We start from the raw sequence: 23,798 nt of genomic DNA, 5'->3' as shown, positions 1-23,798 counted from the left end.
CGGTTTACGATTACGAAGAGACACTTAAAATACTTTTCTGCATCTTATGATCTCGTCGGAGTAGGAACTAGGAAGCAATGTTTTGTGACAAATGAGTGGTCGCTAATCCCTCGTCCTTTCCCTTCTCGCCACCCCTACCCGATCCGCCTTACTATGTTCAGTGTCCTTTGTTTTAGTCTGTAGTGTCAGACAAGTGTGGAATGCGAAAGAACATTTTCTACCGCTGGTTACTTGTGTTCAAGATATCGTTCACGAATGTCTAAGCAACGTTCTATATTTTATATATAATTAACAGAATGATCTGATGATGACATGTTCCTGATTCCAACTCCTATCTTAAGAGCCCGGTAACGATTATAGAGCAAAAATTTTAAATTGAAAGATTTAGTCGTTGGAATTGTACACCTTTTGTTACGTAATATCTAAATAACAAGTATTGGTTTCTATTAGCACGTTTTTTCATCTTGCCTTTTAATAATGAGGTCGCAAGCGCGCGTCCCCGGTAATAGGTGACGAGAAGGGATAATTTTTAAAAATTCATATAAATTACACATACATACATACATACATACATATAATCACGCCTATTTCCCGAAGGGGTAGGCAGAGACCACGGATTTTCACTTGCTACGATCCTGACATACCTCTTTCGCTTCCTTCACTTTCATGACATTCCTCATACACGCTCGTCGGTTTAGGGTGCTCTTGACCTGGCCTTTCTTCAGGATTTCCCCGATTTGATCAGAGAAAGTCCGCCGAGGTCTACCCCTTCCAGCTCCCTCTTCTACTTCTCCCTTATACACTCTCTTTGTTAACCTTCTTTCACTCATTCATTCCACGTGTCCAAACCATCTCAACATACCTTTCTCAATTTTTGTCACTACATCTTCGTTCAGTCCACACTTTTCCCTTATCACACTGTTCCTAATTCTATCTTGTAATTTTACACCACACACACTTCTCAACGCTCTCATTTCCACTGCATTCACTTGACTCTGATGTTTCTTCTGCCATACCCAACTTTCGCTACCATACATAAGTGTAGGCACCAACACCCCTCTATGCACAGCCAAACGTGCTTTTTGCGACACCTTCTGGCTGCTCATAAAAAGCGTTGAGTGCCCCATTCACACGATTTCCAGCATTCACTCTCCTTTCAATGTCTTCATCATGTTTACCGTCCCTAGTGAACAAGGTTCCCAGATAAACAAACTCTTTCACTTGTTCAACTCTTTCTTGACCAATCAAAACTTCACAGTTTGTCATACTTTCTCCCTTTTCAAATACCATTACTTTCGTCTTGCTCACATTTATTTTCATTCCTTTCCTTTCAAAAGATCTATGCATTCTAGTTACCATCTCCTGAAATTCTTCACCCGATGACGCCAGCAATACCAGGTCATCAGCGTAAAGAAGACATTTGACGAGTAAACCTTTCATTCTCAGCCCACATTCATCATTTCTCAAATCATGCATACTACTGTCCATGAATAGATTAAACAGCCACGGTGACGCTACACATCCTTGCCTAACACCCTTTTCGATGCTAAACCACTCAGTGTACGATCCGTTTACTCTCACACAAGCACTGGAATCCTCATAGAGCGATTTCAGTGCCTGAATGAGACGACCGCTCAATCCATACACCGACAGTACCGACCAAAGTTCATTCCTCACCACTCTGTCATAAGCCTTTTCCAAATCCACGAAAGCGCAATAGACCTTTTCACCTCTGGCCAAATACTTTTCGGCTATGCATCGCAGGGAAAAGACTTGATCCGTACATCCCATACCCTTTCGGAATCCCGCTTGTGCATCCCATACTTTCTCATCGGTTTCTTTCACTACTCTTTCAATCAATATCTTTGCATACAATTTGCCGACGACGCTGAGTAAGCTAATGCCTCTGTAGTTTTTGCAATCCCTTTCCTTTGTAAAGAGGTACAATGACAGCCTTGCACCAGTCCCTGGGCACTTGGGTAAATTATGGTAGTAAATTATACAAAATGATGTATAAGAACAGTTTCAGCAAATGTTGTAGATTGTTTAAGTATCAAAATTACGTTGAAATTAAGTCAAAATGTTTATAGTTTATTTTCATTATTTTGTTTTGTCGATGTTTCTATAACGTGCTGTTGATTACTTTTAAAGGTTACTGACGAAAATAAGGACACAATCAATAATAATGCAAAATCAATGTTTTTTTATTTCATAAACGTATAACCGGTAATTTACCGGTTAACCGGTTAGTGGGACCTCGCGTCGGTAAATTACCGGTAATGAAAAACGCCCGGTTATTGCATTCCCTAGATCAGATAACTGCAAAAACTGGCGAATTTACGTCCGGACTCCGCACAACGATTTGATTAGTCATAGCAATCGAGTCCAACTAGCCGTACCGGCCAATCAATGTCCTTAAATTTCATTTTCACCACATCAACTGGTAAAGCCCCTCTTGATTGTTCAAAAACTAATGAGAAAGTTGCATTTTATCCACATGTGGAGCAAAGTAATCAGATGCAAATTTTGAATTGTTTCTTTATGTTAGCTGGTAGAATTGAATTGACAAAATAATGATTTTGAATGATAATTCTTTTAATACGTTGATTTGGATCTGATTTGGTTTGGTTTTTTTGGTATTTCGTAGTTAGTAATTTCCTCGCGTTGGTGTGGTGAAATTTTTTGTGTTTCACTCGGAGGCAAAGTTTGTTTAACCCTCGTGCCTTGAAACCCTCGCAACACTCAAGATTCCACTTTTCGAACTACTGGCTACGCTCGTGGTTCAATTTTGGAATCTTTCGCTTGCTCGGGTATCAATATTAGCACGAGCGGTTAATCAACAACTTTGCCCCCTTGTAAAACAAATAACTATTTTCATCCACGCTGCACAATTCAATTACCTATGCTTAGTCAAATTATGTTGTAATTATTGGTATCGTTTGGAAGGGGTTTTATTATAAAAAGTACTCGCTGGCAGATTCTAACAGTAAGTTTCTTCGATAAAAAAAATCGAGTTGCACTCCGGGAGTGCCGGCAGAAGTGAAAACTAGAATATTAACGTTGTGCATTTTTGATATTTTGGAGAAATTAAGTAGCAGTTTTATAAAAAGAGATAATTCTCTATTATACCTACTTACGTAAATAAATGTGAGTGTGGAAGATATTTTGAAATGCGAATTTTTGTGTTAATATATAACATATACAGAGTAATTCATGAGACGAGCAGGACTACAGCCTACACAATCAGTAAATGTTATTGAATCGTTCACCATCATATTAACTAAAACAATCACGCTTCTTTTCTGTTATTTAACTTTTTGGTAAGGAAAAAATTGAGTATCTACAATCATGGACACCCAACAACACAAAGATACAATACAACTCAATTAACAAAGATTAAACCTTAAAGAGTACTACATACACATATAAAAATATTTGCACAAATGTTCGTGCTTCATGTCAAAAAAAAACGATTCTCCAATAAGTAGTCACTGGCATTATATGTACAGATAGAAGTACCAGTGCAGTTTGAAGATTAGTGTGTAGGTATACAAACTCTTCTAATAAATCTATTTGGAGTGCATCAACGATGACGTGTCAGCTTTGATAACATCTGACACATAATATTATCTGCATTTGTTTTTTTGCATCAACTTCTGCGAGTACATGCACAACAATTGGCGATGCTGGCTCTTCGTCTGCAACCTACTGCTTTATGTTTATACACTAAAAGTCGACACTTACCACACAATAAATCATTTATGCAAATTAACATATTACTGCATTTGCTAAATAAATCAGCCTCTTGCTCTGTTTCTATGCATTTTTGTTTCCCACGGATATTTTTTAATGTTTTTTTACAAGACTTGCATTTAATGTTTTCCATTTTCCACTACAAAATGCAAAAAACAAATGCAGATAATATTATGTGTCAGATGTTATCAAAGCTGACACGTCATGGTTGATGCACTCCAAATAGGTTTATTAGAAGAGTTTGTATACCTACACACTAATCTTCAAACTGCACTGGTACTTCGGTATCAGCGTAATTCGTCCCATTCGTTTTTCGTTCATTTCTTATGTCCGTCTCATTCTGTGTTCGTCACTCATTCTTTATTCGTCTCGATCGCTATACGTCCCTATCGTCTTAAGTCCAATTATGTAACCTGTCTCTTTCTTAATAAGTCTTTTTCGTTTTTCGTCACGGTCTTCCTATGACTCATTCTTAATTATTCCCTTTCGATTTTGGTCTCATTCACTTATTCGTCTCATTTTTTTTCATGCATTCGTTATTGGTCACATTCGTGATTAGTCTCATTCATTTTCAGTCTAATTCTAAGATCGTTACATTCGTTTTGCGTCTCGGTCGCTATGAATGCAGTTATTTTTTCAAATGAAATAATGTTTATCTTGAGAAAAATTAGCTATCTTAAGTATCTAAGTCCCAGACCCTTCAGGGCCCTCATTTTTTTCCCGTTCTGTATATGTCCCCTAAACTTCAATTTGTTTATCAATTCCGATCCGGAGGAGATATGAATAGCAACTAAGACCTACGTAGTACCGGACGATTAGCGAACGTGCCCAAAAAAGAACAGAACGAGTTACCACTATAGACAAAAAAAGAGTGAGACGAATAACGAAAGTGACTAAAGATAAAGTGCGAATGATACCAATAAACGAGAGACACAAACAAAGACATAGTCCTAGGAAGACCGTGACGAAAAACGAAAAAGACTTATTAAGAAAGAGACAGGCTACATAATTGGACTTAAGACGATAGGGACATATAGCGATCGAGACGAATAAAGAATGAGTGACGAACACAGAATGAGACGGACATAAGAAATGAACGAAAAACGAATGGGACGAATTACGCTGATACCGGTACTTCTATCTGTACATATAATGCCAGTGACTACTTATTGGAGAATCGTTTTTTTTTTTGACATGAAGCACGAACATTTGTGCAAATATTTTTATATGTGTACGTAGTGGGAATTAGTGGCTACTCATGCATATTTTTTTTGGAGGTGTACCTCCGCGAAAAGTAAAAAAAAAATTGGAAGGAAAAAAATATTTTTATTTTTTGCAATGAAGTTTAAGGACAGGATGCTGGTAAAAAATATGCATTTTGTAGTTTTTTTTATTGTTATCAAATATAATTTTGTTTGGTTCACGTAACTTGGATCGTTTATAAAATATGACACTTTCAATGATACCCTAATTATTTTACGTTATCCTGAATAACTCGCAAACAAAAGAGAATCGAGGTCTGATGTTAAGCATGGAGGGTCCTCAGGACCTCACAGTACACTACCAGAAATATCGACAAAATCCGTCGTTGGAGGCACTTCTTGTTCGCTTAGCCTGCTAGACCCTTTGAAACTTGAAACTAGGTATACAAATACCAATTAAAATTGCTGCTCAGCCAGCTTTATCTAGACAGAATTAATCCCGATACTATTATAGACAATATGGGCACATAGTACCGCGTATGTATTATGTATGTAGGCACTTCGATGAATATGGAATATAGGTATTAATTAATTTACGCACCAACAACAGTCCAATATTCAAATATCTGCCAGGCGAGAATGCCAAAAGCATTTCCGATATTCCGGCTGCGGTATCGCGGTGAGAGCGGACATTGTTGGTGGCGTATTCATATCGCTTAATGGGATGAACGCTCAGGTGAATCAGTGCCACTGTGATATCGAAATCCGTATCGTGAAACCGCCCATCGTTGCCCTTTGTTGCTTTGAAGTACTTTCACAGACGCCGACACGTAAGTAGGGAAATCAAAACACTGCTCTGACCATCGCGTCGCGCCCTCTATGTCAGCTCTAGGGCTGGTACATATATTAGTAGTCAGCAATATGGTGACTCGGTTCAGTTCTGCAGCAATAACGAAGAGGCGCATAGGTCAAACAAGAGAGCCGGAAAAGGCTTCCATCGAGCTTACACGAGTGGACGTAAATATCACTTTTCACTCGTTTAAGCGGTAGCAGCATGGTTGCATTTTTATCGCCTGTCACTTTCGCTCTTACAATCTTGTTAGAACGTGACAGGCATGGTAACAAGCGATAAAAATGAGACCATGCTACCGCCGCAGGTCCGGTACTGTCCGGTAAACTTAAAATTAAGCATAGTCGAAGATCAAATTATACTGGTTTACTTGGGACAGCGCACCCGGTAAATTTTGAAAATAACAGCCTCGTTTATAGCACACCTCAATAGAAAACAGCAACACAAGCAGAGGTAAACTACAGGCGGTCTTATCGCAGTTTATTACGGATAGGTTATTCATTTCATTTTACCTAACGCATTTACCCCTAAAATATTCGGCCCCTGAAATAGTCTAGTCGGTTCAAAATAGGCGAGGCACAAAGCTGTAATTCAGGACAGGTACGCCTAAAGCGATGCTACCAGCGTTTCGTCCTGCAGCATTTAATTATTCCGGAATTCATCACACAGGAGCAGGAGAGGTTAGCAACCCCGTCACCCGTTGCAATGAATGCTTGAGCGCGTGCAAGCTCCATTCAGCGCTCAATGCATGGTCAGCAAACAAAGCGCATTCACCACATACGTGTCACCTGGTACCCTAGTACTCGCAAACTGTCTATGCCTCCTTTAGGACGACGGGGTTGGGAAGAAGGCTAAATAGCTTTCTCTTCCATCCTTTAGAAAGAGAATTAAAAAACCTCGACAGGTAAAGTGGAGTTCAATATAAAAGACAACAAATGTAAATTAGCTAAAAAACTTGAAACTCTAGGTCCATGGGGTCCCAGCGCGCACAAGTTTTTTGGAGAAATCGCGAAACGTCTGGTTGACGTAACTGGTGACCGAAGAGCTGGCGGCTTCCTCGCACAACGTATCAGTATTGCGATACAACGAGGAAATGCCGCCAGCATCCTTGGTACAATGCCTCAAGGGCCTCTTTTAGATATAAGCTAGTTATAGTATTCATCTGTATATATCCATTATGTATATTGTTATTGTCAATAAATTAGCTAAATGTCTTTGTAATATCGCACTTTTTTTATGGAAGACCAAGACTCTATCAACAGTGTATCCCCAGAAAACCACAACTTTTAAGTCAAATGCAAAAAAAAACTGTTATATTTGTTTAGATTATGTCTTTTCTATTGAACTCCACTTTAGGTATTAATATATCTACTTTTTTTATGTTTAGAAATGAATACGTGCTCCATCACGTACAATACACCTAATACTACCAACTGCAGCCATTTCCCGTTTTACTCGTACACGTACATAATCTATTATAATAACTACTTCAAAGGCGCACGCTGTCAAATAACGAAGTTAGCTCACTGAACCGAACTTTTAGCATGCCCCGCCGTTTGAATATTCATTTCATTACTTCCGGACGCGCATATTGTCCAGATAAGTATGTCACTTTGTTGCAAGCAATTATCTGTTTTTTACCACAATAATGAAGCAGGGAGGATAATGTTTGAGAATAAGTAAATCAGTGAATGCATACAATCGGTGGTTTTATTGTAAGGATTGTACGTGTAATTGTGTATGGTGCAAAACTATTCGACAAACAGAAAGATGTTTTTAAAATCCTGTGCTGCAATTTGTAAGGGTCTTTGCACTTTTATGTTCAGTAATTTAGTACCAGCGACGGAATATATAGGTATAAAGACGAAACTCTCCGTACATATTTGACTTCAAAAAACGATCTACATCACTGACATTTATCTGACGGGTATCACTGAAAATTGTCCCTTCTTTTCCCCGCCCGCAGCTTTAAATTTGAAAGCACAATTTCCCGCTATAAAAAAAGCTGTAATTGGTCACTAATACTTTTGATTAGCTGAAATAAAATTATATACAGAAATATAATTATTACAGGTGTGGTGCATAACTGTTTTCCATCGTTATTTTCTCGGAAACGTTCGTATTTGTATTTGTCATGCTACTTCAGTCAACCTCAGTACTTTTTGTACCGAGACCGACTGAAATAGAGAGACACGTTCGTACGTTTCTGTGAAAATACAATGGAAAATAATTAAGCATCATGGCGTTATTCATAAACGCCCTGATTGGCCTGAATTAGCTATGAATCGTGTTGCACACTCTTTGCAGCATCGGGCTTATTTTTCTTATTTGTCTATTATAAATTCAAATACAAAATTGACTTTTTCTGTTTTAGTATTTATTAAAATAATATCAAAGGTAGGTATATTCCTCCCTTTTATACATTACAGTCCACCATTCCATACCATCTTTTTTAAATCGTTTGTATTTATCTGTCATTTTGACTTATGTATTTGTACGAAAGGGATAAAACATAATTTAACTAAATCAGGCCCGTAAAGTTTTATGAATAAGGGGATACATCCTTCATCTCTCTGTCAGTTCAATCCACGTGGGCCCATTTTTGAGCTCTAATCAAACTTCTACTCTTTAAGTTATTTAAGTTATCCTCGTTTGTTGGCTAGCACAGCACCAAAGCCGAACCTCGAGCCGTTTAATATGCCAGCTACCCGCCTAGTAAGAGAGAGATAGGTATGTACATTATGTATGTACTTCCTGTATACAACTAGTTCAGAGTGCTCACATCAGCGGGCAAAGGTTCCAGTCGGGAGCAGTTACGTTGTTCACTTCTATACCTACAAAGACGAAAGCCTACACGAGCTCATTAAACACGTACTAATTACGTGACGTGAATACTGGTATAAATTATCATGTAGGTAGCATAACAGGATTACCCTATATGTAAGTAAGCAAATTGATAATATAATATATAAAGCTTGAAGTAAATGATAGGTGAGTGAGTGGAATGAAGTTAAAATTTATCAGGTCTTTTTTCATGCATGGTGTGAAAATAAATTACTGCACGCCACGCAAAATGCACTAAGTACTTGTACAAAAATATAGTAGCTAAAAATGTAAACCTTAAATAATTTTTGGACACAATTTATTTTTAATAAGTCAGACGAGCGACGTCACTACTATTTCATATAAAACTCAAAAGTGACTTAAGTTTTGGGACCTGACCTTTCAGACGAAAAGTAAATAATGTAGTCATTGTTGGCAGTGGAAAAGGGCGGTTTCTTATGGCATCCTTATGGCGCAATGAAAAATAATCGTCTACAACCTTCAGTCAGTTAGTTACCCTTTGCTTGAATTGTATTGCCGGCACATAATATTCGTATCTATCTGTGGAGGTATCTATCGTTAGGGTTCTAATTCACATCGCTTGCGGAACGCCTCGCTATAAGCAAGTGAACCTTGACCGTTGACCATGCTTGTTACTAATCTACTAACGGTCCAATCTGACTGAACTCGTACTAGGGTCAGAAAGTATTTATATGTGTAAAATTGAGGAACAAAACCACCCAAGAGGGCCACGAGTGAAATGCGAATACTTCCTCTTTGTGACATCGGTATGACAACTAGACGTGCGGAGTTGCGGACCGACCCAACATAAGTCACCCTTCGATCTCGGGAACTAGTTTTCTCAATAGTACCTACTCTCGCGATGTGCAAAACAAAAAATAGAGTAAAATGTGGTATTTTAGTGAATGCAATGCAACGTTTGTCGATGAAATACTGTGTTGAGGAAACGCGGCCGGGCGTTTGGTTACTCATCAAATAAAATGATTTATATTTCTTTCCTTTTTGGTTTAGAACCAGGATTGTAATTAAGTTTTCTGTAATGAACGGTGGCATTTATTTTCGTATTTAGTATATGTAAAGCGAAAAGTGGATCTAACTATTTCACTAAATCTGATAAAGTGCTTCCGTGATATCCACATAAATCCCACCACGTTCAAAGTGCTCCAGCTGCAAAGTAATCCGACGGAACTGGGACAAGAATGCAAATAGTTCCGCTATGTCTTACCTTAATCGCGTTAACCAGAACTGCTGAATAAAAGCTTCACAAACACAAACGCGGTTTCAGTCAAGAATATCCTGATGGATTAATGTTAGTGAAGAAAAAAAACGCAAAATAAAGCCACTGATTTAGGTTATTCTCAGTGTAATGTTTAGTGTTGTCCCATAAAACCCTTTATATAAACCTGACAGTTGCGAACCCCATTGACCCAATGATGCAGTCCGAAGGTGTTCCGTAGTCAACTACCCCTTATAGTTTTGCCATGCCCGTCCAAGGCTTTGCTATGTGCCAGAAAGCTATAAAGTGGGGATGTTTTTTTTTTTCGATCTAATCCTATAAAGTGGGGTATCGTTTGATAGGTCATTAAAAACGAATAGGAATGAACATTTTTTGACAAAGTGAAAATTTCGAAAATAAATGCTCCGAAAGAAAAAAAAAATGCGTAGCTTTAACTTTTGACCCATGGGTCCAAAAAAAATGCGAAAAAATGAATACAGACTTTCAATAAAGTACATGATCAATTAAGGCGTTTCCGAGTTATCGCCGAATAATATTCCCTTATTAAAAAGTATATGTACGTATAAAAGTATATATACGTATATGTACATATACGTCTAGTACCCTATAAAGCGCTGCGGTGGTACCTACTCCCTTTTGCTAGCTATCAGTGTATACATGATTTGATACGTGCTAATAGCTCCCATTCAAGGCAGCCTATTGTGACGGACGAGTAACTACGGAACCCTACGCTGAGCATGGCCCGACATGCTCTTGGCCGGTTTTTATTTAAAAGCTTATTGTAAACGTACTTTACGACTTATGGACTGGAGAATATCTGAAAACGTATTTATGACTTTATAATTATTAAACATATGTAAAATAAAACTAAAGGGAAATAAAAAAGTCACAGATTTATAATTTTATTTCTTTGCCGGCGGCGTAATCGGGGTTGGGTTATCGGGAACACGGTTTTTCGGTTACGAGTAAAAAGTAATAGTTACTTATTTGTTTTCAACGCACGCCGAGGTTTAAATAAGCTTTGCCACCGAGTAAAACAAAAAAATGTTTCACTACACACACGGAAGGAAAATATTAACTGTATAAAACGTTATAAATCAAATCCAAATTGACGTTTTTTTAACAAGCAGACGATACGTCTGCGAGCGATACTCAAAAGTTTCTATTAAAGGAAGAAATGGAAAAAGTTACGCTTCCGGCAGGACTGGAACCCGCAACCTCCGCCATCCGTGCGTTGCTTGTTAACCAATTGACATACGGAAGCTTACCAGAAACTCGCAAATCTTTCCGTTTCAATGCAACTTGAGACTCAGGTGCCATTCAAAGATGAAATAGTCTTCGGTAAATATCGCTTTACGCCACCGCAAAGGCGTGTATTCATAAGGGAAGGAATAGAAAGATTTGCCAGGTTCTGGTAAGCTTCCGTATTTCAATTGGTTAACAAGCAACGCACGGAGGTTGCGGGTTCAGGTCCTGCCGGAAGCGTAACTTTTTTTTTGTTCTTTAATATCATTTAAAATAATCACTTTAAAGCCAATTCAACCAACACGAGGAAACAACACAATTTTCATTAGGTACTTTGCCACTATTTGGATAAAATGCAATTATCTCATCAGTTCTTAAGGAAAAAAGAGCCTTTACGAGCTGTTGTACTGAAAAATATATAAACGGTATTGTGATTATTCTTCTGTAAAATTAAATTAATTTTACTGAATGATTTATTTGGGTTACATAAATACTATACTCCGTATCTTTAGGTATTTAAATAAAAGTAAGCAAACAATTTGTATACATTTTCGGGTATTAGTTATATCATTTATTGGTTAACCAACCAGATACTAAACCGCCCGGAATGTTTTCATCTACCCTCAAAAGGTTTCAGGAGCTATTTGAGGGTAGATTTTGTTTACTTTTATTTATATACCTAAAGATACAGAGTTACTAAATACACAGTCAGTTACATTGGGAATAACATTTCCAAGAAAAATATTTTCATTTGATTCGATTGATTGTCAGAATAAACGTGTACCTACAGTGGCTATAGTCAGCTACAGATTTATCAGTTTATTTATAATCCTCTGTAAATAGATTCCGAATAGGTAGGAATTAAAGGGTGTCTAGCGACAGTATCTCACGCGCGAGATAGACTACCAGTCTTTTTCTAACTTAGAGAGAGGGATGGGTAATCTATCCGCGGGCCAGATAATGTCGCGGCGCTCTTGCGCTAAGCCTACAGGGTACTTACAAGTGCGACCGAGTTGTTGTTCTGCTGCAGCCACCGCAAAATAGCGCTGGCGGTGGTGAAGTCGGGGCGCGGGGGCGGCGGGATGGCGTGCTGCAGCGACGAGGCCAGCTGTTGCGCCAGCTCCAGTGCTCGAGCGCGTGCGGCGCGCCCCGGGCCGGTGCCGGCGCCGCCCGCCTCTGAACACAAATATAAGCCATTCAGTAAAATCTGAGGGTACGGTAGTACCTCCCGCCAAGACGAGCCAAGCGAAGCGCAAGGGCACTACCTACCTTTTCTCGAAGCGCTTGGTCGTTTTTTTGAACCCTCATAACTTAAACTTCTCGGGATATTGGCAATAGTGGACTTATTAAACTCGTAAAATTACAAAGTTTTAATTGCATAGCTCTTATAACTTTAGATTTTATTGGTATCTAATAAACCCCGATTTCGTCACTCTCTCACTTACTGATGATCATCAAAATTCTAGGGTACTTCCTGAAGTCCTAGAAATCTGAAATTTGATATAGGGACTCCTCATCCTCATAAATAATAATATACATATTTCAGGATTTTTTAGTAAATAAAACCTTAGAGGAGGCCTATGCCCTATAGAGGGGTTCTCGTACACGCTTTTTTATTGTTAATTAAAATTAATTATATTCGCGATAAAGACCGAATGCGTGTGCTTCGATGTGCACGTCCCATTGCGTTGTAAAATAATACGATGCGACGACGTATGCTTGGATGTACGCGTGTCCCGGTGTGACACGGGTGCTGCAGGTCTGACGCATATTAGGTACGTGCTGAACACACAAGCGGTGTGACTCGGCTTTAATAGCTCGCTTTAGTAAGAGGTGCCAGCAATAGATTTTCATACAACATTGCCGGCCTATTACTTACTCTATGCACGTCCGTTTATAACTAGATATTTGCATTGCCGGCATTTATTAAAATATGTATTAGAATTTTAAAAAGTTGCTCTTAGAACTGGGAAATGAGGACCGGAATGAAGTTAAATAACTACGTAAAATGCCCAAGAAGCTTGTAGGAAGCGTAAGAGCGCTGGTGAGCTAGCGGCAAGACTTACTACTTTCAATCCAGAGGTCGCAGTTTCAAAGTCCGTCTTGTACTAATGCGTTTCTTGGAACGTATTTCATAATTTGATATATATTCTATTTATTGTCAATAACAATATACATAATGGATATATACAGATGATTACTATTTGATATTAATTTATTATTATTTGTAAAGCAGGCAGGCAGTTGAAATAATTGATAACGCCTGTATCCAGAGCACCAGAGTCATCAATAAAGTTTTCAGTGTTGAATAGAATTTGCATTGTGCTTATCTAATTTATTCTTAAACTCATTAACACTTTGGGCCGATACTATATCCTCTGGGAGTTTGTTCCAAGCTTTGACCACTCTGTTGCTAAATAAGTGACTATGAGAGTGATGAGAGAGGTGAGATTTTCGTAGGTCCTGCGAGACACCAGCTTATACTGATGACCTCTCAGACGGTTGTTGTTATTGCGCTCTAGCATCTTATGAAAATCTTTGAGGTCATAGTGTTGGGTTAGTATTTTGTATGTCTTAATCAGATCTCCACGTTCTCTGCGCTGTTTCAAGATTGTGAGCTTCAGGATGTGCAGTCTTTCTTCTTAGGGCATGTTTCTGAGTTTCTCCGGTATCTTGGTGAAACTAATACGTTGACCATTACCAGTAATTTTTCAATGAAGGAAAACACCGTGAGGAAACCTGCATATATCCACGAATATATTCAGGTGTATGTGAAGTTCCCAACCCGCTTTCGGCCAGCGTAAACTAGCCAACTATTTTGTAAATACAAGTTTCAATGAAGAACAAATAAAAAGCAACTACAGAACAATAGATGAAGGAAGCTATATGGTGAATAGTCAACACTTACGAAGCATTGATCGATGATTAGTGCAGCATCCGTACAGAGGAGAGACGCGTTATCTCAGGGGATTAAGTTAACCGGCTTATCTCTTGATGAACTAAACTAAGTTGCATGGGCATTTACAACCACTAGGAAGATTTTCCCTTTAAGGCTAACACATAAGTAACAACTCGGAAAAATTCCATCGTTTGGTGTTTTACTTAGGCACTTATTTTTGGCTAAACTCGCGACTCACGTTTTAGAATTGTTCAATACCTAACACATTTACTAATATAGTCACTGATTTATTAATCATATTTATTTCAAATTTGTGCCTAACACAATACAGCTTCTATGGCGATGTAACAACGACTGGATGTGATGTATACGTCCCAATGTAATCACAATGGCGTAACTTTGATACGAAGATATCCATACCATATCGATATCTCGTTTTGTGTTACGGAAGACAGTATATTGTGACTGATGGCATTAAGACATACGATCTTGTCAGTGACGGGTGAGTGCGCATTACGCTCTAGTACCTAAGTAGGCATTATTAGTACCAATAATAAAATTGTTGTCCGCTGGAATTATAAACGTTAAGGTCCCCAGCAAGCTCGGTTCTCCATACAAACGTATTATGCTCTCATTTTAAAATAACTGACTAGATTATTGCTCTGAAACTTTGTACTTACAATAGGATAAGGTATATCTAGAGCTGTAATAAGTTTATGTAGCCTCAGATACCATAGTTAGAAAAATTCAGCGAAATTAAGGTTTTCATACAAAACTTGTTTTTGCTCTATTTCGTTTGTTTTATAAGATGGAGCAATATAAACTAATTTCAGCCCTATATATATCTCATGTCATTATATGCTCAGTTTCATTACAATCCAACACGTAGTTTTAAAATGATAACTAAACTCCGTTTGTATGGGAATGTGGAGGTGAAATTCGCCCGAGCTTGCCGGGAACTCTTAAGATTAAGCCCATTCAGCGCTAATCACAACAAATTATCGTTCATGTGCTATTTGCTACGAAATAGTGCTACGAGCGTAACTTAGCAGTGAATGAGTTAATGACTGAATTAGGAATGAGTTAGTGATGAGAAATATCTCTTTAAGTATTTTGGAACAGAGCAAACTATACCTCAAAAGATATAAAAGGAAAGTAAGTTAAAAAATCCTTTAAGAAATGCGGTCGTATAAAATAAATACTTAATTGATTTACATAATAGTTTCAAAGTCTCCTTTAAGAGGGGCCTAACGCAAAATTGTAGTTGTTAGGTATATTGAATTGTTACGTTTTAATCAAGGCATGAAAAACTCGTAAGGGCAGACTCCAACCAAGCCCAAACCTTAGTGGTTGTTGGCTCTCTTTGCTTTGCTTGGTTCTAATTTCTTGGCTTTACGCCCCCTTTTAAGTGTATGTAGTGTGTGTTTGTGTGAATGTCGAGCGGTATTTCAAATATCTCATATGGAATCGACCGCTCCTCTGGAATTTTGCTATAGAAAGTGGAGAACGAAGAAACGCCAAAGTCAAGATATTGAATTTTACACACGCCTATTAAACATTGTTCACTTAAGTCACTGTAAAAAAAAATCTCGGCAAAAAATGAATATTCATTCCATCCCAACGAGACTAAAATCTTTTCGAAAGGCCTCCACTCGCGCAAATTGCGCGGGAACCGAGTGAATTGCATCCGTCTAGGAACAATGACGCTTTGGGTTGGCTTGGGAAGAAAAAAAAAACCTATAGCTTTACCGTCGTTATAAAACTGCGCAGGAATATTTTTAAATCATATTTCCATCCATCTATCGTACGATATGAAAAGATGCAAAGTAATGCGACTGTAATAGGATCATGTGACGTGAAGCGTGAAACGTGAAGCATTTTTGCAGTAAGTACCGTAAAACGGAGTCAATAGAAATATTAGAAATCGCGGGATGAATTGAGGCCCCGTAGGTTTGTGTTCTTCTCTCACTCTCACTGAGCGTAAACGTGAGCAGTATGGATGTACATGCTCAGGACCACAGACGTGAGGAGTTTGTGGAGCGTCTCTCGCGGCTCATGTATGACCGCGCGGTCAACTGCAGCCACGAGTCGACCATCTACGAGGGATCGCGCCGCACTACATTCGACCACCAGAGAAATGGGCTGAGGACCTACCCCGAGCCCTCCTACACAAGGAAGAAGAAGAAGACACCACACACTCGGATGACGCCAATATAGGCACGACGCACACGCCAGCCTAAACATCCGGTCACCTTCACTGCGGCCCCGCTCAAACGGTATCACCAGGCTAGGGGTTGTGGGGTTGGATAACGGGCGGTAGCGATAAAGCTGGCCCACACCAGATCGCCAGAGTCCACAAAACGACGGCGAATGACCGTCCCAAACGGTTCACACCGCGAATGGACAGTCTCCAAAAGCAGGGACGCAGAAGATATCTCTCACACTCTCACCCATGGAAGGGAGTCGAATGATACCCACACACACACACACCACGGGTGTTGTTTTTAAATTTTAATTTGTGGTAAGTTTTTCCAAAAAAAAGTAATCGCGAGTTCCCTTTGCAACAATTTTCATATTGTAAGTCAAAAAATCAGGATTAGAACCCAGCCACGAGAAAATTCATCAAGATTGCTAATTAATATTTTAGCAACCGTATTGTGATCTAAAAGAGCGGTAAGATTTTTCAAAAACTCTGCTCTCTGAACCTAGCACCTTAAAAGTTATTTTAACCCTGTCACACATTGATATTTTTACTTGAATACCTCGGATCATCTCACTAATAATCTCACCATTATTATAAGTTCCAGTTATTTGTGTTGATGAGTTTTGCATTTTTTCCCAACCAGAATCATTAGGACAGGACGATTGAGCGTAAGAACTGACTAGTGTGGTGCTAGTTACCGAGCTGTCGTCCTCCTGCAGCCAGATCTATACGATCTCTCACGCAATTGTAACACGCTGGAATGCTCCGACTCTTCGATCGTAAGCGGAACTTGTCCTTGATTCTTCGCAGCACAGGCCTTTTACGCTCAACTTTTAATTCCATCAAAAAAATTAAGTTTCCCAATACCTATCACTACTACCGAAATAAAAGATCCAAAATAACTTTTTGGCCAAGTGCTTCGGTATCACAAGACTTCACGACAACTTAGTTCGACTTGTTGCCCAAAAAGTAATACACTTTTTATACCAATTTTAAATATGACATCATGATGTTATCATTATGTTATGCAAATTATTCAGCTGTATACATACGCTGTGGAACCTGCGAGTCAGGGGCATCGGTTTCCCCGAATAGCCTCTCGCTGCACACGTCCAGTAGCCACCAGCGGGTAAAGTGCTCCGGCAAATGCCAACACCCCGGCATCGTTCACGCAATCACATCACTTAGCATCCAATACCGCGCGTACAAGGAATATCAACTTCAAATAAATTCATTTAGCTTGGATAGGAAAAGGAAAAAATCGGAGCGGAACGTGTTGGAGCAGAAATGTATCTAACGTGAAGGAAATAAAGCATTGTAAATATAAAGAACGGAGTAATTGAATGAAAACTCACTCTTTTCGTAATATCGTGTCGAAATAGGAGATGGTTCTATGCGGAAAAAAAACGGGCTGAAGAATTGTTTTAAACATATAGATAAAGTCCCCAAGTTTTTCAATTAAAGGGCTATTCAGGACCATCGCTTTCTTTATTGGACACTGGGTTATCCGGGAGGCAGATAGAGGTCAGGCGGAAACATACACGACTCTGAATACCGAGTGAAAAATACGGGATTTACATGATGCGAATGTTAATTACACAACTTTTCTGTTTTTTTCTCGTTTCCCGTTGGCAGGAAAACAAATGAAGTTGTAAAATAAACGTCAGAATGTAAATTATCTGTTCAGCAAAGATACGCATTGCGCTTTTCTCTTTGTGGAAGTCGTGCCCATAAACGTAAGTTGAAATAAATAATATCCAACAAGAGTTTAAGGAATTCATTGGAAGGAAGTATTCAACAGCCTCTTCTTTAATAACGAAATAGCGGTACATATCTAAACGTATTGGAGATAAAGGAAAATTCGTGATCCGCATAAAAAAAACGATGATAATGAAAGTCTCTCTAAGAATGTTTAGGAAGGCCGCGCCGTGATAAGAAACAGCTCAAAAATTTAATCTTGACGCAAACCGGCTGAGATTACATTCTTTCATGTGTTGGCTTTTAATATTCTTGTGACAAACAATGTGTGTTAGCGGAGTTTGATTCGTTTTTTTTTTGAGTAATTTAATTGCAAGAAAATCTACAAAGATTTTTGCCGTTTGTGTTTCTTATTGAGTTTCAACATCCTTTGTAACTCAAGTTTAAGAATGCCTAATGCTTTTATATTTTATACACCGGGCTATTTTTAATTTGCGTTAAGTTTATGGGAAGATTTCTTTTTCAAGACAGAAAAAGATAAAATTATCACGTTAAAGATTTATAAAACTGCATCATTTGGCTATCTACCAAAAATGTGTGTCCTGTACTTTTATCTAACTCCTTTTTTTCATTTTCCTTTTTATATTCAGGTATATTCTATGATATTCTAACTATATAGATAATTTCGCGAAAAATTGTAGGAGTTATATAAAGAATCAGCCAAGTGCCAATCCTTTATTCATTTCAACGCAACTATTTTTTTTTTTTTTTTTGCGGTTGTCAAATGTTGACGATTGACAACTGATCCCCCATCTGTTCGGGCTGTCAAACTAAGAGGTTTTTTTCATAGACTTTGCCTAAATAAATAACCGTTCGGGTACGGAACCCTGATAAAAAGGAACGCTATGTAATAAAACAGTTTCTAGTTATCTGAACTGTGAACGGATCCCTCTCCCGTCATTCAAAAACTCATTAGTGTGCTACTGCAGAACACGAGACGCGGCAACGGTTTATTTCAAACTGCTCAGCAACTATTTATGTACTTTCTCATCTTGTTTACAGTGTACTCGATCCTCATGAATAACTCAACGAATGAGAAGAAATTCTAAGTGTACCCAAGTATCTGACATAACTTATTATGTAATTTATTTCCAAAACATAAGAAAAATACCGACTTTAATGAATTTCAGTAGGTACAGTCAGCATCAAAAGTAGCGGATGAAACAACGCGCCAAAAGTATCTGATATTCCGGATAACATTTCCGAATATAGATAAAAAAAATTAATTTGCGCTCAAAAATATATCTTTTATACTCTTTCTTGTTCTATATTAAAGACATCACTTTTTGTTAAGCTGTTACAGAATGGTAGATACTTATGAAACGTTATTTGATCCGCTACTTTTGATGCTGACTGTACCTATAAACGTTTTCCAATAGTTTTTATTTATTTAAACTTTATCTTATATCAAAAAAGGTACAAATGGCGGACTTAATGCCTCATGGCATGGTATAGTTTTTTTTCAAGGATCCATTACTAAATATTAATTTACTCGTATATAGATTAAGAAATTGAGACATTGATAATTTGCACTTGAGTTATCTAGCTAGATCCGTGACTACACTCACGAGATGTTTATGATGCGGTGATTTTTAAATATTTTTTGATGTTTGTGCAATAGTTAACTTCAGTTACTTAGGTACACACTATACATTATCTTATGAAAGTAGAAATTACTAATACATTATTCAATCATTAATAGTCCGTGTATAAAATGCGTTCCGCCATACAAGTATTTGATAATTTGTCAACCAAGCACAGATATTTTGACAAAAAATGTGGGTAGTCTAAGAACTTGGGAGAAATCTAAAGCAAATAAAGTTTGTAAAGGGTAAAACATAAATAAAAAGGTAGATAGGTACGTGTAGTTAAATCTGCGATGTCGGTTCTTGTGCACATTTGCGACCGCGACGCGACGCGTCCGGCCGGGCGGACCAGCGGCGGCGGACTGGCGCCGCAGCCACCCTCCGTTCAACAGTTTGCACCCTCCCGCGACATCGCGCCCCCATCTCATGTACCCTATTTATTGTAGACTCCTTCCGTTAAGTCTACATTATGTCAACTGAGTAGGTAAGGTTAAATTAGGAGGTAGGTACTACTTTATACACAATCGTGTTTCGAAAATTAAGAAAAGTGGGTAGTAATATAGGTAAACTATTTTTCTGGTTGTAAACGTTACGAGTATTTTTGTTAGAGATTCAGCTTAGGCAAGATTTAAAAGAAAACGTCTAAAAAAGTTTGTACATCAATTACTTAACCCTTAAGCGGGGGCGTAAATTGGCGTAAAGCCAGGAAATTAGAAAGGAACAAAAGATTAAGCGCGCCGCGCGAGACTTGCGATTTGCACGGGTTTTGACGTTTTTCGTCAATATTTCCCTCTGGCTTGGAAGGGCAGATGGCAGTTGCTTTCGTAAAAAATAGTGTCGTGGCATAATGCCGGGACAACGCGAGGAAGAAAAGAAAATTTGAGAAATGTTGATGTTATACTTCTGTTTGAAATTTTGCTAGTTTTCGCTTACTCAGTCTGATTAAGTTAGATATGGGTGGATTCCAGTGTATTTTGGCAGAGCCTTCGTCAGTTTAGGCCAAACAAATTTATTTATTTGTGTTAGACTATTTAAGTAGATATAAGACTATAACATAAATATTGACTGTAATATTGATTCAGGTACAATGGGGCTGACATAATCATTAAGGATTGTAAGTCCCTTAATAGTAAAAGAATAAATAAATAAAAAATTGCTAGTCAAATCCCTTGCCTATATCATTATCTAATTTATACTAAATTAATAAGTATTGATATGGTATGCACGCCAACGATACACAATGGAGTTGGCCGGTCGAAGTATTTTACAGATGGAGATGGCCAATATTTGTTTTTTTTTTATGGCCTTGATGCCAGTCCTTTAAGCTAAATCTCATATAACAATAATAGAGACAGGGGAAAGCTATGACGGCGCCATCTAAGTATCCATATACCTTTGACAATTGCCAGCCTCATTGAAAATGAATGAACTAAATTGGAATTTTTTTTCTATCATGCCAACTAAAACTTTTTACTGTTTTGCTTAGAGTCTGCCCTCGCTAATATAGTCTAGTTTCCGAGCGAATATTTTTCATGGCATTTGCTCTTGATTGACACATGTAAAAATTCAATATAAAAACTGCAATTTTGCGTTAGCCCCCCTCTTAAATGCATGCTGTTATGCTGGAGGATGGTCAAAATGATAATTTATTATAATGAAGGATTATTAGTTTTCATTTAAAAGAAAACTATCCAATTACAATACAGACAATAATGCATAATATATGTGTTCAAACATTCTTAAAAGTTTTAATAATTTTCTAAATAGGGGTAATAAATAGGATTTTTTTTTTTCTTTTTCAAGAGTTAGTTTCTATTCTGTGTAATTTTATTTAAACAACTACTTAAACGATGTTAATGAAATTTGACACTGTAGTATGATTTAGCAAGGTTGATAATAAATATGGTAGGCCGTATGCTTGTTTGCCACTGACGTAGTATAAAAATAAAATAAAAAATAAATTAATAGTTTAAAAAAATGCAATGATTTAAAACTTTAGTTAATTACAAATAATAAGTAAACAAAAATCAACCTTGTTTTGATACCACCATATGGTTCAATATGGCTCTGAACTTGTGGTAGTGATTACTGAGTTTTGGTTATCGTCTGAACATATTGCAAAATCTTTTACATTTCATGACCATAGATAGTTATATATATTACACAGAAACATGAAAACACACTTAGCAAAAATACATTTGTGTTAAGATTAAGTGTAAATAACTTTAATTTTCAATAATGATATTATTTTCTTTTTCAAAGATTATTAGATATTGAATTTCATTTGCATTATTGTTCCAGTGTCCAACAAAAAGTTTTGGTGTGGGCATAAAAATTGTGTTTCATAGTTTCAGTTCTAGACAAACTGTTGTTTGTCATCATATCTTTGCTCGCAATTGCACAGACAAAACCCTGGGTTTCTTCAAAGAGGTCCCTGAATCATAACCAGTTCACCAACACAAGCAGGTCCACGTCGGATCCAGTGTGGGCCTTGTAGAACCATCCGTGTACCACCTTACTCTCCTACTACCACAGATTAGTGCCAGTTCTCGGTTGCCAAGGAAAGTTGCATGAGGTTCCCATCTACTGCCACCACATCACGATGCATCCCACATTCATTGTTAAGTAAATAATTCCTGAAATTGCACACCTCGTGGTTGTGTAGATCTTTGGCGTTTATTATTATTATGGGGCATGTTGCAGGCTGTTGAGTGCCACTTCGACCAATCAGTGATCTATTGTGACGGCCCTTTAAAGTTCTTTACTAATGCCCGTTGAATCCAGGAGTAAATAAGTTGCACACAGCTGTGAAATCTAATTATCAAATAGTTTGTTGAGTCATAATAACATCATTGACACATTATTATTGTATGTTTCATCAATAGCATATTTTATTTATCATTATGTCATGTGATACAAACAAAACTCCATTGACATATTCTTTATAGCTCCATTAAATTTATAAGCAGTAGTTAATCACCATGAGGCAACTAAAATATAATTGTTAAAAATCTCTACAGGAATTTTCTTGTTTTGACTTAAAATTAAAATAATAGCTGCTTTATTAATGAAGTTACATTACTGTACTATAGTTTGAGAAACGCGCTTGTGTACGTAAGTTCCCGCAAATGGATTTGATCACATTGACTTAAGTATCTAATTTTAAGACTTCACTGAGCACCTAAGTGTCTTAATCAGTCATGAACAACTTTCACTTCAATGGGTATTTTATTACGTTCTCCTGACATGTCGATCAGAGGTAGGCATACTTAAAAGAACAACCAACAATCGTTAAGTTTCAAGAATTTCAAAGAACCACAAACGTTTATTATCGTCGGTGTAAAAGCTCATTGCTTGGGAGACTAGTAGAGCCGTACGCGGGTCGTGAACTGCAGTTTGCCGATCCCGAAGTACATTTAAAAGAACTTACCCGCTATAATGCCATCCATCTGCAGTAAAGCAGCTTCCAGTAACTTAGCGGGGTCTGGATCGGAATCGACCGATGTTGGATTGTTGTCGCCATCAACCTGTGTTGTTTTTCCCATTCCACGAATATAGTAATTCAGCAGTTCAATACCAAATGCAGGTTCAATTTTTATAATTAACTTAGTTGGTGATTTAGTTTAGGAAAAGTTAACTTTTTACGGTCGAACTGTCAACAAAACTTCACAAGGCAAGCAAAAAAAGCAGATAGGATGCGTTCAAATGACGGCAAATTCGGACGATGCGTCATTTATTTGCTGCTCTTGTCCACGTTGCGTCACTTTCGTTTGACATATTCAAGAAAAGAATGGAAATATTTCTATGAATTTTATAAAAAACCTGATTTTACAAGCATTTTCTCACTGAATTATGTTTGAGTCTAGCTTGACGTTCTTGAGTTAAGGTGCGACCGCACCGTAGCTTAAAAAACGGTCACGATACGGAATCGCAGTGACGCGTCGTATGCGTACCGTTTTTGACGCATGCTCCCCACACCGCTGCTTAAAATTTAAAATACGCTGACGCACCGTAAATTGATCTGCGTAAAAATCGCAAAAAATATTACACGGAGATCTTATGGCAAACACCACACCGGTGACGTAAAAGACGCAACTGTTTTGTAAATGCAACGTTTTTTACGCAAAGATTTGCGAACAAAAAAGATTCGCGTGAAGCACGTCACTGCGATTCCGTACCGTTACCGTTTTTTAAGCAGCGGTGTGGGGAGCATGCGTCAAA

The 23,798-nt window shown here is 37.9% G+C and overlaps 1 protein-coding gene across 1 annotated transcript in view; it reads right to left on the bottom strand.

Annotated features, from left to right (window-relative positions):
- The window catches only part of LOC133533463 (uncharacterized), a 53,164-nt gene extending 29,526 nt beyond the window's left edge, over positions 1-23,638 (bottom strand). The window contains exons 1-2 of the mRNA XM_061872452.1: positions 23,008-23,638; positions 12,132-12,307 (exon numbers count right to left, since the gene is read on the bottom strand). Of these exons, the coding sequence (XP_061728436.1) occupies positions 12,132-12,307; positions 23,008-23,122 (291 nt within the window). The 5' untranslated portion in view covers positions 23,123-23,638. The remainder of the gene's footprint in view (positions 1-12,131; positions 12,308-23,007) is intronic.
- Between the last annotated feature and the right edge of the window lie 160 nt (positions 23,639-23,798).

This window comes from Cydia pomonella, unplaced genomic scaffold, assembly GCF_033807575.1.
Source record: "Cydia pomonella isolate Wapato2018A unplaced genomic scaffold, ilCydPomo1 PGA_scaffold_167, whole genome shotgun sequence".
NCBI classification, from domain to species: Eukaryota; Metazoa; Arthropoda; class Insecta; order Lepidoptera; family Tortricidae; genus Cydia; species Cydia pomonella.
This window is presented reverse-complemented; position numbering and strand designations above follow the sequence as displayed.